This window comes from Chelonia mydas, chromosome 1, assembly GCF_015237465.2.
Source record: "Chelonia mydas isolate rCheMyd1 chromosome 1, rCheMyd1.pri.v2, whole genome shotgun sequence".
In the NCBI taxonomy this organism is placed as follows: domain Eukaryota; kingdom Metazoa; phylum Chordata; order Testudines; family Cheloniidae; genus Chelonia; species Chelonia mydas.
The window spans coordinates 230,520,153-230,534,126 of NC_057849.1; the positions used below are offsets into that span (position 1 = coordinate 230,520,153).

Here is a 13,974-nt window from a genome sequence, read left to right on the forward strand (position 1 = left end):
TTTACCACAGCATGGAGAATTTTACTCCCAAAGGCTGAATCTGAAGAAAAGGAAAGCTTGTGAAAGTTAAAGATGTTTGTTTCTTCAGCCAGCACACTAGTCCCCTTAGCATACAATGGGGCCACGGACCTGGTGGAAACTACCATGATGCTTTCAGATTGTCCATGTCTGCTCATCTTATATACTGCAGCGATGCTTGCATCCTGTTACCCATCTTGTGAAGGTGCTCTTTGGATGCCTTCTTCCTTTTGCAGCTTACCATTGTCACTGCAAATAGAGACCGATTTTCCATCTGGTTTTGTTCTTTAAGGGCAAAATCTTAAACATTGCTTATTCCTTCCGGTGGCTAGGATGGGATCAAATGGATGGTAGGATTACTTCTTGAGATCTATGCATCATCAGCAGGAAAGTCTAAGGACAGCTTCATCCATATAAATATACAATATAGTTCCTCTGTGGAGGGGATACTTAGTTCCAAGATCGTCATAGCCAAGGCAACAGCTATTTGGAAGGTCAACTTAAGAGCCAGAACATAGAAAGATAGTTCAAATAGACCGTTGAGAAGAGTTTGTCAAACAATGCTGCAACTCCACATTAGACGTGGATGAATAGGGAGGTTATAGAAGCACTGAGGCACATCTCAAAACCTACAAAAAGGATGTCAAAACATCACAAATATTTTGAGATTACTGGGGCTTGGGTCAGGCTTTAAAAAAAACAAAAAACAAAAAAAACCTAACAGTAGAACTGTGGTGCTGACTTGAGTTGGGGGGAAAAGAAAAACCCCCAACACAAGTGCTCATCTAAAAGTGCTCTTTCCTGTGCGACTTTTAATGAAAATGTTCAAACTTAGTCTACCATTGAAAAATTCTTGTCAAATATCTTTATTCTCTGACCTAGTAATTGAACTGAAGTGAAAATTCTGACCCTGATGTTTTGAGGAGGTGAAAGTTTCAATTCTAGTCAACCCAGGTTCATAATTATCCAATTGAAAACCTCCACTTTGAGACTCTGTTCTCCCTTGGTTTCTTTTTAGCTTTGTCACTTAGCTCTTACGTTTAGGATCCCTTTTAAATGTACTTTTACATAGATGTTTGGTTCTGCCATACTGAATAGCACTTGAGCCATCTCCACGTGTGTTTTGCTCCTATTCCTTTTCGCCTGCCCAATGATACTGCTTTAACAATGTGTGGAATTACTAATATATTCGTCTTGGACTAGGAAGGCCACCTGAAACTGAGCCAGACAAGAGAGTCCTTGGTGCTTGAATGTCTAAGGAACCTATGTAGACCTCTCAGCCCATCAAGCTCACATGTATCTGGTAATTTTCCCTCTGTGGTATTATAAACGTGATGACAATCATCAGCTCTTTCTGATTTCCCTTGGAAGAAGGTGGGTCTCTTCTCCTTGATCCTCTGTAACTGATTCCACTTGAATATCCTGGTATTTGGCTGACAGCAGGATTTCAGTTCAGGTTACTTTCTGGAGCTGGAGTGGGATGTGACCTTCAGTGGACTAGGGAGGCTGGAAGTAGATACAAGGGTTCCATATTGTTCTCCCCAATGTTGTGATAAATCACTTAAATACAGAAGGTAGGTGAGATATTCTTACCCTTCAAAGTGTGGGATAAGTCAGTACAGTTCTGGCTTCTAGCTGAGATGGCTGTATGTTGTTATATTTTCAAATAAATAGGGCTACTCTGTTTCTGTGTCCCTTGAATTCCAGATGGATGGAGACAGCCTAGCAAAGCTATTGGAGCCATAGCAGTTGAACCTAACTTCTCCCTATGGGTCAATCTCTGAGAGGCCCACCTGTCTTTGCCATTTTGGGGAATGTTAGACTTGTGGAATGAAGCCACTACTATGACCAGATTAATGTCTTTGTCCAGGAAAGTCCTGCTACTGTATCACAGGAGTGGAAAAATGCAATCCCTCAAATTTTGGCCCAAAAGGCTACACACTTTATTTTCTCTGTAAGGTACTGGAGGAGAAAAATCAAAGTCAGTACATTCCAAAGAGAGATTCAGGACAGGAACACTCAGCCAGCAGTACTCTGGCTCGAGGAGGCAAGATTATCTGGCTCAATTTACAAGCAATGCCTAGAGAAAGACCCCCTGCTTCCATGCCTTAAAAGTGTGTTTTACTTCTGAACTATCAATCATTCCTTGACAATAAAGTATAACTATAAAACATATTTAAGTAAAATGTCTAGGCATTCTAGCAGATAAGATTTAGTGAACTTGAGAATTAGACAAGTTAATGTTAACTGTCAAAAGCAAATACATAGATTTAAAGTCTAGCAGTAGCATGCTAAGGAATAGTTATGACAATGGCTACAGAATTAATTCTGAAAAACATGTGAAGACACAGCTGTTTATCACAAGTTTGAAACCTAAGATGAAAGATATTTTAGTAAACTCTTCAAAGCTGGTATGCTACACACTATCAACGTCTGTCTTGCACTCTCTATCCCCATTTTTAAGAAGATAGTACAGGAATATTTTCTATGGCATTTAGAAAATCAAATCATCATGATTTACCAAATGCTAGTTGATTCACTGTAGCCCACTACAGCATGACAACCCAATGCCTTGGCATGGGATTTTATCTCTTGTCTGATTTCCGCCCACCACGCATCTCGTGTCTCTGGTTCATCTGAAAGACAAAGTATAAATCAGTTCACTATTCTGCAGCACATCAATTGAAAGTAGTATGTGATTAAACTTTAAATCATCTATTAAGTGCTGTTTTAAAATTCTTAAATTTGTTGTAATAGGAGTTGCAACCTTGAATTTTTCCCCCTACCTATTTTGTCCTTTTCCCAATTAGCAAACAATATTTCTTCTTCATGTTGTTTATTGAGCAATAACAAAACACTGGCCGTGTTCCATTTATTTCCTTGTTTCTCACCAGTGGAAATAGGATTTGTTAGATTAGCTGTGTTCTTGTTGCTGTCCCTTCAGCAGCAGAAACCAAAATGTTGTAGCCTCTGCTCCAAATTTTATTCACTCAAAGGTCACATTATTAACTTGCCAAGAGCCTGAGGGCTGCACAAAGTTTGCATAAAGTGATGTAGATTTTACCTAATAAGTACCCTCATCTTTAATACAGAGCTGCAGCTTTTGAAAACAAATTGTATTTTATCTCGCTGCAAGAAGATTTCTCTTTTGAACACATCTCCATATTAAAGAGTATGTCATAGGCCAACACAAAGCTTTGCGGTCCACATCTCACTTGCATTTTCAGTACCTCTGTGCTAAGGAAACTGGGTATGTTTTAAACTCTTATTTCTCAAAAACTATTTATTTAGAATCCAGATGTTATTAACGAGATTAATTTTATTAATTAATTTATAATATGGTACAGTCAAAGAATTTAAAAAAAAAGACCATCTACACTTCCTGAATACTTCTTATATTAGACAATCAACTGCAGTAATAAGTGTTACCAAAAAGCTTTTGAGTAACATTCATTTACTTTAAATAGCAAAACAATTACTTTTTAAACAAGACACTAATCCTGCAAACCCTCTACATGTGGAATCAAAAGGAGTTCTGGTAGAGGTTCTGCAACATTGGTCCCTGTTCTTTCAAGACCGCATTGCTATGTCTGCAGCACCTATAACTAAAAGTCATTTAAATTTTTGATAAACAAAATATGATTAATAAATTACTAAATACACAGATGCTGCATAGGAATCTGCCTATGTGGACCCTTCTGATTACAGAGTCCCACTGAAGTAAATGGAACTTTGCATAGGCACAAGCACTTGCCTATACAGATCTCTTTGCAGGATTAGGGCCCAAAATACCAGTTCCAAAATCTGTGCCATACTGGGATCTGGCCAGGTAAGTGTTTTACTACAAGTGAAGCATGGTGAATATTTGCATATATGGTATGCAATACCCATACATCGCACATTAGGCCCATGACTGGACTGAGATTCAACATAAACGCACAAAGTTAAAAAGGCAGCTGCTTGGAAATTTGTGAATTAAATCCAAAATACTATTGTGCAAAATGTATTTCTTTTAAAATACACTTCAGCTTTTGTTTTAGAATCAGACTTCTGCAGATCTAAAATAGAAACTAACAATTATTTCTTCTATAAAAAAAGCTTTAAAGGATATTTCTGGGGGGGAAATACAGTGTATTTTGCTGAGGCTTACATCATGCTCTCCAATTATTCCTGACTTTTAACGCTTGCATCCATCACATTGTAACAACTCTGCAAGCTTCCTCAGAGGAAAGAAAAATGTTAAACAGCAAAAAATTAACTACAGGGAAATCTTATAGTGGAGTGAGTGAGTGAGTGTATGTATGTAAAATAAATATATATTATACACACACACACAAATTTCACTCTTCATAGGAATTCACTACAGTCAGAACTGCAATTTACACGCTGAAGGAATTTGTTACTTTCATTGACAATGATATATCAAGTTTCATTACACCAAGTTTACTATGAGAGGGTTCCATTTTGTTTACTAATAAAAACCCACATACTGTTCTTAGTGTATTTCTCTTTGCAATCATAGAAGTGAATACACTGGTTATACACTTTCAGCGACATCAGTGTACCTTTTTATGCTCTCACTAGTGGGAATGTTATATCATTATTAAAAGCTATTTTGACTGCAAGTTTGAACACAGAAAACCTGGGTCACACTGAGGAATTGCACTCAAACCCTCAATGAGGTCCCATGCTTTTCACCTGTCAGAAGCTGGGAACACTAGAGAGGTAGTCAGAGGTGAAAGTAAGCCGGTCCGGTCCGGTGTGCCGGCAAGAGCTGGTACAGTGCTGACCATACCCGCTTCCCCAGGCCGGTGATTTAAAGGGCCTGGGGCTCCCAGCTCTCTGCCTGAGCCCCGCTGCCGAAGCCCTGGGGTAGCACTGGCGGTACGGGACTCCGGCGGTGATTTAAAGGACATGGGGCTCCCAGCCGCTGCTATCACAGCGGAGCCCTGGACCCTTTAAATCGCTGCCCAAGCCCCAGGGCTCCCAGCCGCCTCCACAGCAGGTAGCTCTGGCAGTGATTTAAAGGACTCAGGGATCCCAGATGCTGCTACCGTAGCTGGAGCCCCGGGCCCTTTAAATCTCTATTTAAAGGGCCCAGGAACTTAACCGTCTCGCCTCTTCCAGTTGAGGCCCTCCCCCCTTCCGGTTGAGGCCCTGCCCCACTGCTCAGGACTCCGGCACAGCGGTAAGTCCTTTAAGTTAAGTTTACCCCTGGAGGTAGTCCTTTCAAACTCTAGGGAAAGTGCTACAAATGCCAGCCAAATGGGAGACAGTTAGAAAAGAAAAAGCAACAAACCCATCCCTAACTCTCTCTGGCTTGAGGGATCTTCCCAGTGGTGCAAGTGCCAGAGGTAGTAAAAACGGGACCCCTCTTCCCAAACCCAATCAAGACAAGTAATTCAATTATTAATGTGTATGTCTATTACATAACTAAGTTTACTAATGTTGTAGTTTATAACAAGTCAAGAGCCCAGTGCAACCAAAGCACCTACATTAGCTACTCACTATACTTCCTGATCAGTTAGAGTGGGCAACAGGTATTTAGGTAGACTCATTTGATGAAACAGTCCTCCAATACATTATGACTTTGCAAGAGAAACATTTGCAAAAAGGCGGGGGGGGGGAAGGGGCGCCTAGAATCTCATGATCCTAGTATGTTCCTTTTTGCAGCCCTGCATAAAGAGTTTGATACAAAAGGCTCTACTAGAATGCTGATCAGTTTCCCTCTGCAACCTTAAGTATGGAAAGTGTTACATTTTGGCAGCTACTGCTGCTGCTTACTCTCAGACAAAAACAGAGCAAAAAAAAGGGGATGTGTGTGGAAACAAAGTATTGAACAGTCAGGAGATAAAAAACAAACAGGGAAAGAAAAAGGTAAGAGAAGAAAGAGCAATACAAATGCAACCAGTAAGGTGACACAAACAAGGATGGGGCGGGAGTAAAACCAAAAGAGAAGAAAGTGGACAAAGAGAAACAGAAAAAGCAGAAATAATGACGGGTCCCCACATTGGTACCACACATCATTTTCCCCCACGGAGATTTTGGGCATGTGGATTACAAAGTTTAGGAGTGAGCTTCCTAAAAGATTACAAGGCAATTTTTCAACTCACTTCACCTTAAAATACTTTATATTATATGGGAGGAGGATGCAGTCCCAGCACCCGAGAGACTCACAGCAATTTTTTTTAACTGTGGGGTGCTCAGACAACATTTTACCCTTTTTTTTCCCCCGGACTCTGGTCAACATGTCAGGAATAGTAAGATGTAAAGTAAATGCACTATAATCCACAGTAATATAATAGGCCTGATCCCACTCCCGTTAAAGTCAAAGCTTTTTTCCCCATTACAGACAATGGGAAATAGGCCCAGGCCCAATACCATTGATAAAAGTCAACCTACTGCCATTGCACAAAATTAAAAAGAAATCCCACAGGAGCTATGTTTGTCAACAAGTGCACATGAATGAAGAGATCTTTTTTTATCATTTAAATGTAGGGCTATTTTTTTTTTCAAAATGTGGTAAGATAATGTGAACCAAGATAATTTATATATTTGTAAATATATAAAACACTGTGTATTAACATTTAGTATACATAAACTTACCTTTGCATATTAAAATACAAAATGATTTTATACAATTAAAGTCAGACACCATGACATTGGAATAGTAATTGATACAAAACACTGAATGCAGTGCAATGTGTAGGCATTCATCTTTTTTGGACAAATATATTCACCACAAGCAGCCTTTTATTTTGACACATGAGCCACACAATTCCACATGAGGATGCCATTGTAGCATTTACAAGTTTAGTAAAGCTAAGGATTTACATAAACATTAAAGGAGTTAGGGGAAGCAGGATGGCATGTGTCCAGTACACTCCAAAAGGGTGTCTGTTTTGTTTTTGGCTAAAGCAAAAGCTTAAAGAACTAAGGGTTCGCAAAGCAGATTCAGCAGACAGTAGCCAGAAACGGTGGGTTTTTTGGCGCATGCTTGGATCAGGTGACAGTACAGACTGAAAACTATGGCAGCTCACTGAAATGGTTACAGAAAGTAATGGCCCTGAATTCTAGGTGAAAGCAAAGGCAAGCATACATAGCACTCCATCACAAGCTTTTCTAGCAAATCTATTAGATAGTTTAGCAAGGGTTTTCTAAAACTTTAATCAAAAGGTTTGCAAAAAATTCTATTGCTCTTAACTGCCCTTTATTGTAAACCAGATATTGTCAATATTTAATTATTAAAGAACACATTTCTATAATGTTTCAACATCAGCATGATGCCTATATCTAAGTGGAAGCACAAGCATATTGTTTCTAGAGCTGAAAGATCTGAAAATATGATGTAAATGGGAAGGTATTCTTCATAGAGACAGTGCAAACTAAATCCTGCTCCAACTGAAAAGTCTAAAACTTACTGTTTATTTAACAGTTTTGGAAAGTAAAAACAAATACATCACAACTGTGTTATAAAGTTATCTTGAGCCCCAAATGTTCTTTCCAATCAGTTCCAATTGCAGTCAATTTAGCTTTTGGTTCTTTACTTTAGAATGCAAGTTTGATCTCTGTTAGTTTGTGTATAGACACAGGACAAAATCCTGTCTCCACCTCCCTGGATGGGGAGCCCTAGACAGAGCAGAACTGTATAGTTCTACTGTTCTGGGGGGCAAGGGGGAGTATATTTCCAGACCCCAGATTCCTGGGGTCTTCCCTCCATGGGACCCGCATTTCTTTCCAGGGGTTAAATTAGACCAGCTCTCAGAGGCTTAGTGAGCCAGTACTATTTTCTGGGAGCTGCCATCTTGCACTGGAGAATTTAAACTTTTTAAAGAAAATTAAGTCTGTAAATCCTTAAATTGCAAATATAGCCATCAAAATATCAACTGAATGTAAACTGATGCAGAGATGTCTGGGCAGAATCTGCAGACAACCTTAAATAATAGCTCTATAAAGTATCAACTGCTGCAGTTAATTTCAACTGTGTATTAACACTGAAGTCTAATAATGAAAATTTAGAATGTCAGCATTAAGAAAGGAGAAGAACAATCCTATTATGAAGAATTTTCACAATCTACTGACAGTGGCATTTCTTGATGATGTCTCAAAAGAGTGGAGCTTGGAAGAGTAATTATATCTTTCAAAATCAACCTCTGGATCTTTCATTATGCAGATCCACCACCATATACCTTGTGGGGCAGGGATTAGTAGCAGTGAGGGCTACTGTAACCTCAAAATTGTAGGGGTGGACAGAGTGGCTCTCTTCTGCACGGTAACTTGAACTCCCTTGCCCCCACCTCTCAGAACTTCTTTCTGCCAAATGCTTCTAACCGGGCTTGAGAGTGAAGAGTAGAGGTGTGGAGGAAGAGATCCTGCCTCTAGAGTATGGTCCAGATAAAAGCATGATCACTCCTTTTTCCACTGATGGTAGCAGTTAGCTTATCTGTTGCTCTGGTACTGGAGAAGATTTCCAATACAATGCAATAGTGTATTTTGCAGTGTGCATTTTTGGGAAACAGACCTCTGTTTTGTTTACAGGAACACTCCTCTGGTCTCCAGCCCAAGAACAGATCTTAGGATCTTTTCTGACCCTCAGTGACCCTATGCACAACTAAGACTTTGTACTGTGATTCTAAAATCTTTTGATTACTAGACACTCACCATATTTAAAAAGGGCCCAACTCCTCCACATACACACACTCCCAAATTGGCCCTACCCACATACACAGACAGACAGAGGGTACCTTGAACTGAACCTACCGTAGAATGAGTGGAATCTAAACTTTCTAGACAGATTTTCTAATCCATCTCTGGTTTGAAAATCTCAGTCCATCACTAAAATTAAGATGTGGGGATAAAAACATTGCTTCTGATGATAAAATTTCTTTATCCGGTTTCTGTAACTGATAAACCCAAACCACCTAGAATACACTAAAATAGCAAAACCAGTGTAAGCATACCAGCAAATGAAAAAGCTAAGAAAACGTAAAATGTTCATTTTCAAAGCTTACACAATAGACAAAATATTCAGCGCTCGACTAATGGTTTTGTGGTAGTGCTCTGCATTGCCATATGAGATCAAGCTGGATTCCCAGTCCTTCACTCCTCAAGCCACAAGTGCTACTCAGGCAAGAAATTCAACTCTCTTTGAGGAGGAATTTTGCAGAACAGCAACCTCTTCAACCAATTAAGAAGCAGCATTAAGAATATCAGATAACAGTCCACTCAAGTCATCGTAGGCTAAAATTCTGATGGATGCAACACTTCTCTACAGTATAGGGTGTGAAAACAATGAAAAAAAGCTAGAGGGGAAGAATATTCAAGGGTCTACACACAGATACAGTAGTCGTCGAAAACAGGAAGGAGCAAACATAGTGCACCACCCCAAACACACACAACACACTGCTGAATTACCTTATTACATTCTAGACTTCTTGAATATCCATAACACGCTACTACTCTGTAGGTGCAAATGTCCAATATTTGTAAACTGGTCAGAAGACAAACAGGAATTGTTAAAAATAATTATGGATAAAGTGCACCCTAGGCATCTTCTCTGTTGGTTTTGACCTCACAGATCACCATGTTATACCGATGGCCTACAACAACTGAAGCGAGAGGGAAGAAAGCTACAATACCAATGGTGGAAATCCTATCTTGAATTGGATTGACTGCAACAAAGATTATTTAAAAATTTTATGCTGTGATGGTCACGGAGAAACTATCCTTTGCATCCACAAAGTGTTTGAAAAATCCTGTGTTACTGGTGGTAGGCAGTTTAGTTAATGGCCTACAGCTGATTAGAATACCTTCCACAGCAAGCAAGTTTCTTCTCATTTTGCCAATGAAATCAGAACTTTCTATATCTACAGGAGCAGAGTACATGCTGGAAGGAACAAACACCAATTTTTCTCCAGTTGAGTTTTCACAGGTTTATTCACAGTAATAAATGGAAAGTGTTGGAAACACTTTGGCCATCAAATTGTGCTTGAAGCCCATGCCCTGAACTGGGTCCATTGATAGAGTCTGTCAATATTCCATGAGGGAGGGTAGGCTGGATGCTTCCTATACTCAAGAAACTATTGCTTGACACAAAAAAGTTGGCCAACTATTGGCCTGTATCAATGCTGGCATTTTTGGTTGAGAGGTTAAGATTATTCAAAGTCCTGCAGTGAGCCACCTCTCACAGTGCCCAGTTGCCTCACATCTCCTTGACCCTTGTTAATCTGGTTACGGTACAGACAGTTCTTGTATCACTGGGAGGTGATCTCCTTCTGGTGATGGTTGAACATCAGGTATGTATCATACCTGGAGATCCTGCAGGGTTCCAACTTGTCACCCCTTCTATTTTAACATGTGCCTGAGACTACTGGGAGGTTTCGTGAAGAGGCACTGATCACAGCATCTTCAGTATAATACAGCTTTCTCTCGCCAACTCCAGTGACCTAGCAGGAACAATCAATTGTACTGCTCAATGTCCAAGGGAGGCTGAAGTGTGAATGAAGGCCAGTTGGCTGAGATTCAATCCACATAAGACTGTGGTGATTTTAATTGGTGAGGAGAAGCAACTAGAAAAGGATGGCAGGGATAATTTCCTTTGATTATGTCTGCCTTCTGTTGGCAGGTTCGCAATATAGGTCAGTTTAGAGCCCCAGTTGCTACTTGAAAGTCAGGCAGCTGTTACAGCCAAGTCAACTTTTCTCCTCCTACAGATGATTAAGAGGTTGCATTTGTTTCTTCCAGATGCAGACCTTGCAACTACTTTCCATCCCTGTCATCTCAAGTTTAGATTACTGCAATAACTTTATATGGGGCTAAATCATCCAGAAACTGCAGCAGGTCCAGAATTCATTGGCTCACTTACTGGTATTAAACAGGTTGTCTTTTTGTGAACACATTAAACCTGTATTCTCAGCTGCACCAGCTGCCTGTTGGTCTCAAGTTTGATGTTTAGAGTTTTATGGGTTCATACCACGATCTTAAGTGGCCTACAACCAGGCCCTGATCCTGCAATGATTGATGTACATGCTTCGGTTTTTGCTCTGTGAATAGTCCCATTGACTTCAATGGGGATACTCACAGTGTATTACGTTGCTTTAAAGGATGGGGGCCTAAGATACCACCTCTTGCCCTGCTATGTCCTGCCATAATTGCATCAGGGAAGATGTCTGCAATGAAACTCCACTGGTATGACAGAGAGAGGATGGATGGCAGGGCATTTTCCATTAGGACCCCAAACCTTTGGAACTTCCTTCCCCTGTTGGTCTGTAAAAGCCCAAGCCTGTTAGCCTTTGGGTGTGCTCCAAGGCCTATGTTTTCTCTCACAATTATAAGGAGACAAGTGATGTATAGGTCTGGGCAGCAGCGCTGTGAAAGGCTGATGAGGATTCTGTGAGGAAGTTAATTATTTTTGTTATATTTATGTTGTCGCTAGGTTAATTTATTTGATCTTGAGGTAACTGAAGTATGTGTATTTTTAAAAGACTGCCAAGGACACCCAGAGAACTGTGTGGGTGCTCATTTACAGTAGAATAATACAAATATAAATAAGCCAGTAAGTTAAATTAGCATTCCTTGAAGTTAGAGATGGTGAATTCTTACTTCACCATCCTCCTATTTATTTTAGGGGCTGCTGAACGAGAAGGAGATCATCTTCTATCCCTTGTCTGTATTACAATCCCTCTCCCTCTGCTATTTTTTACTATAACTTTGTAAATTGTTTTGGGATTCATTCTGTGAGAATGATGATATACAAAATAAAGCTGTGTTGAATTAAATTAAATGGGCATAGATACTACTTACTGAAATAGAATCACATTTCCTTTCAATTATTCATATTTTTTCATCTTACAGATCTCTCAAATGGATAACTGACACTCACAGGAAGTAAGTAATCATTAGAACCAAAAACAAACTCAGAACAAGGGTGCACTTGTGAAACTTTGGAACATGCATACAGAAGTACAGCAAGTATTTTAAGAGTGGTAACCACCTACATGAAGAAGTTGGAGGCTTCAAAACAATAGTTCTGAAATTTAATTGGTATATAGTGATTTAGTCCTAAAAGCTAGAGTATTAGTAACTCTTTTGAAATAAATCGGGAAAATCCTCTATGCTATGCTTTAGGTGAATCAGAGCTAATCCCTTTTCAGATAAATCAGACTTCATTTATGAATATCTGACAGACAGCTTGTGTTTAAAATAAAGCACCCGAGCTATTTAACCTATTATTCAAAATAATTATCCCCCATCCTCAACTGAAACATTTAAGTCCCTGGGGAGAGAGTACATCACCCACATTTAAATCTTAAATCCTATTCAGTGCCTAGATACCAGAGTAATGGGTTCTTTTACAAATGTGACAGATTAGTTAGATAAAAAAGTGTTTAGAACAGGGGCCTAGTAGTTCTTACTGACAGGACTCTTTAATTCTAATTCCAGTTCTGTTACAGGTTTGCTCTGTGAGTTTCAGCAAATCACTTCTTTGTGCTTCAGTTTGCCCTAAAAAAAAAAATACTACCTTACAAAGATGTTGGTCTTACTAAATGTTTGAAATGTGCTTTAAAAACCCTTGAGTGGAAGGAATTATAAAAATTCAAGTAATAGTATAAAGGACAACAATCAACACCTCATTTTTGTTTAATATGTCCCAAACTATTCAGGCAAACAGAACATCAGAAAGTTCTTTATAACATGTAGTACTGTATTAAAGAGAAACAGTATGCATAACTGAAAGTGCACCTACCTAATATATTTATTCCCAGACAAAAAACATTAACATAGAATTTGTTGAGAGTAAGTAACACTAATCTTTGGGTAAACTACATTCTAGGGATGTTGTAATTATTCCGAAAACCAGCTATTATAAACCTAGAAAATTCAGAATTAAGGTTAAGGGCAATATCATGTTTACTATTATGATCAAGATATTTTTAGTATTTGTGGTCCCAGATCCGGTAAAAGTGATTTTTAAATACACAGATTTTATATATATATTTCCTCTCAGGACATCACTACAGGGCAGTTAATGTTGTTTGAATGACTTAAGTGTGCATTTTTTATCTTAACATGTTCTGATTCCTTTAATTTCCTAGGTTTCTAATGTTTTGCTTTGGACATATTACAATGTCCCTATAATGTATTTTATCCATAAGTTACTGATACAAGATTTTTGTCAAGAATTTCCTACATTTTAAAAAAAAATATTAAAAATTCCAGTACAAAAACTACACAAGAAACCCAAAGAGAATGCTCTCATGCAATATTTCTAATGTTCTGAAGACAAGTAGTATCACCCTTACATTTTTGTTTGTTTGTTGTTGTTTTAAATTTTAAGGGCAAATTCACTAACACAGTGACTCAACCTTTCCAGACTACTGTTCCCCTTTCAGGAGTCTGATTTGTCTTCCATACCCCAAGTTTCATCTCACTTAAAAACTACTTGTTTATAAAAATCAGACATAAAAATACAGAAGTGTCACAGCACACTATTACTGAAAAATTGCTTACTTTCTCATGTTTACCATATAATTATAAAATAAATCAACGGAAATATAAATATTGTACTTACATTTCAGTGTATAGTAGATAGAGCAATATAAGCAAGTCATTATCTGTATGAAATTTTAATCTGTACTGACTTCTCTACTTTTTTTATGTAGCCTGTTGTAAAACTAGGCAAATATTTAGATAAGTTGATGTACCCGTGAAACACCTCTGAGTACACCCAGGGGAACACATACTCCGGGTTGAGAACCACCGCACTAGTACGCCAATGCAGTGCAAAGCAGCCAGAACCCACAAGCCATTTAAGATGGGCTTACTTTTGCTTTGCATTACCAGAGGAGCACAAAGTAGTCAAACCACGTGGTGAATCTGGTCTTGAAATTCACATACAGGTTTAGAGAACTGTGTTAGTGACACTGGTACTATATGAAGATGGGGCAGGGAAAGCTC

General features: G+C 38.9%; 1 protein-coding gene and 1 long non-coding RNA gene across 29 annotated transcripts in view; one reads left to right on the forward strand and one right to left on the reverse strand.

Moving 5' to 3' along the window:
* Nucleotides 1–13,974, reverse strand: part of C2CD5 (C2 calcium dependent domain containing 5) — a 136,791-nt gene that overhangs the window by 56,050 nt on the left and 66,767 nt on the right. For all 28 annotated transcript variants that reach the window (XM_037915715.2, XM_037915724.2, XM_043538794.1 and 25 more), the window contains one exon: nucleotides 2,540–2,654. In XM_037915715.2, the coding sequence (XP_037771643.2) occupies nucleotides 2,540–2,654 (115 nt within the window). The remainder of the gene's footprint in view (nucleotides 1–2,539; nucleotides 2,655–13,974) is intronic.
* Nucleotides 1–13,974, forward strand: part of LOC119567933 — a 39,995-nt gene that overhangs the window by 15,241 nt on the left and 10,780 nt on the right. The window contains exon 3 of the long non-coding RNA XR_005227864.2: nucleotides 11,872–11,904. This is a non-coding gene — a long non-coding RNA (uncharacterized LOC119567933). The remainder of the gene's footprint in view (nucleotides 1–11,871; nucleotides 11,905–13,974) is intronic.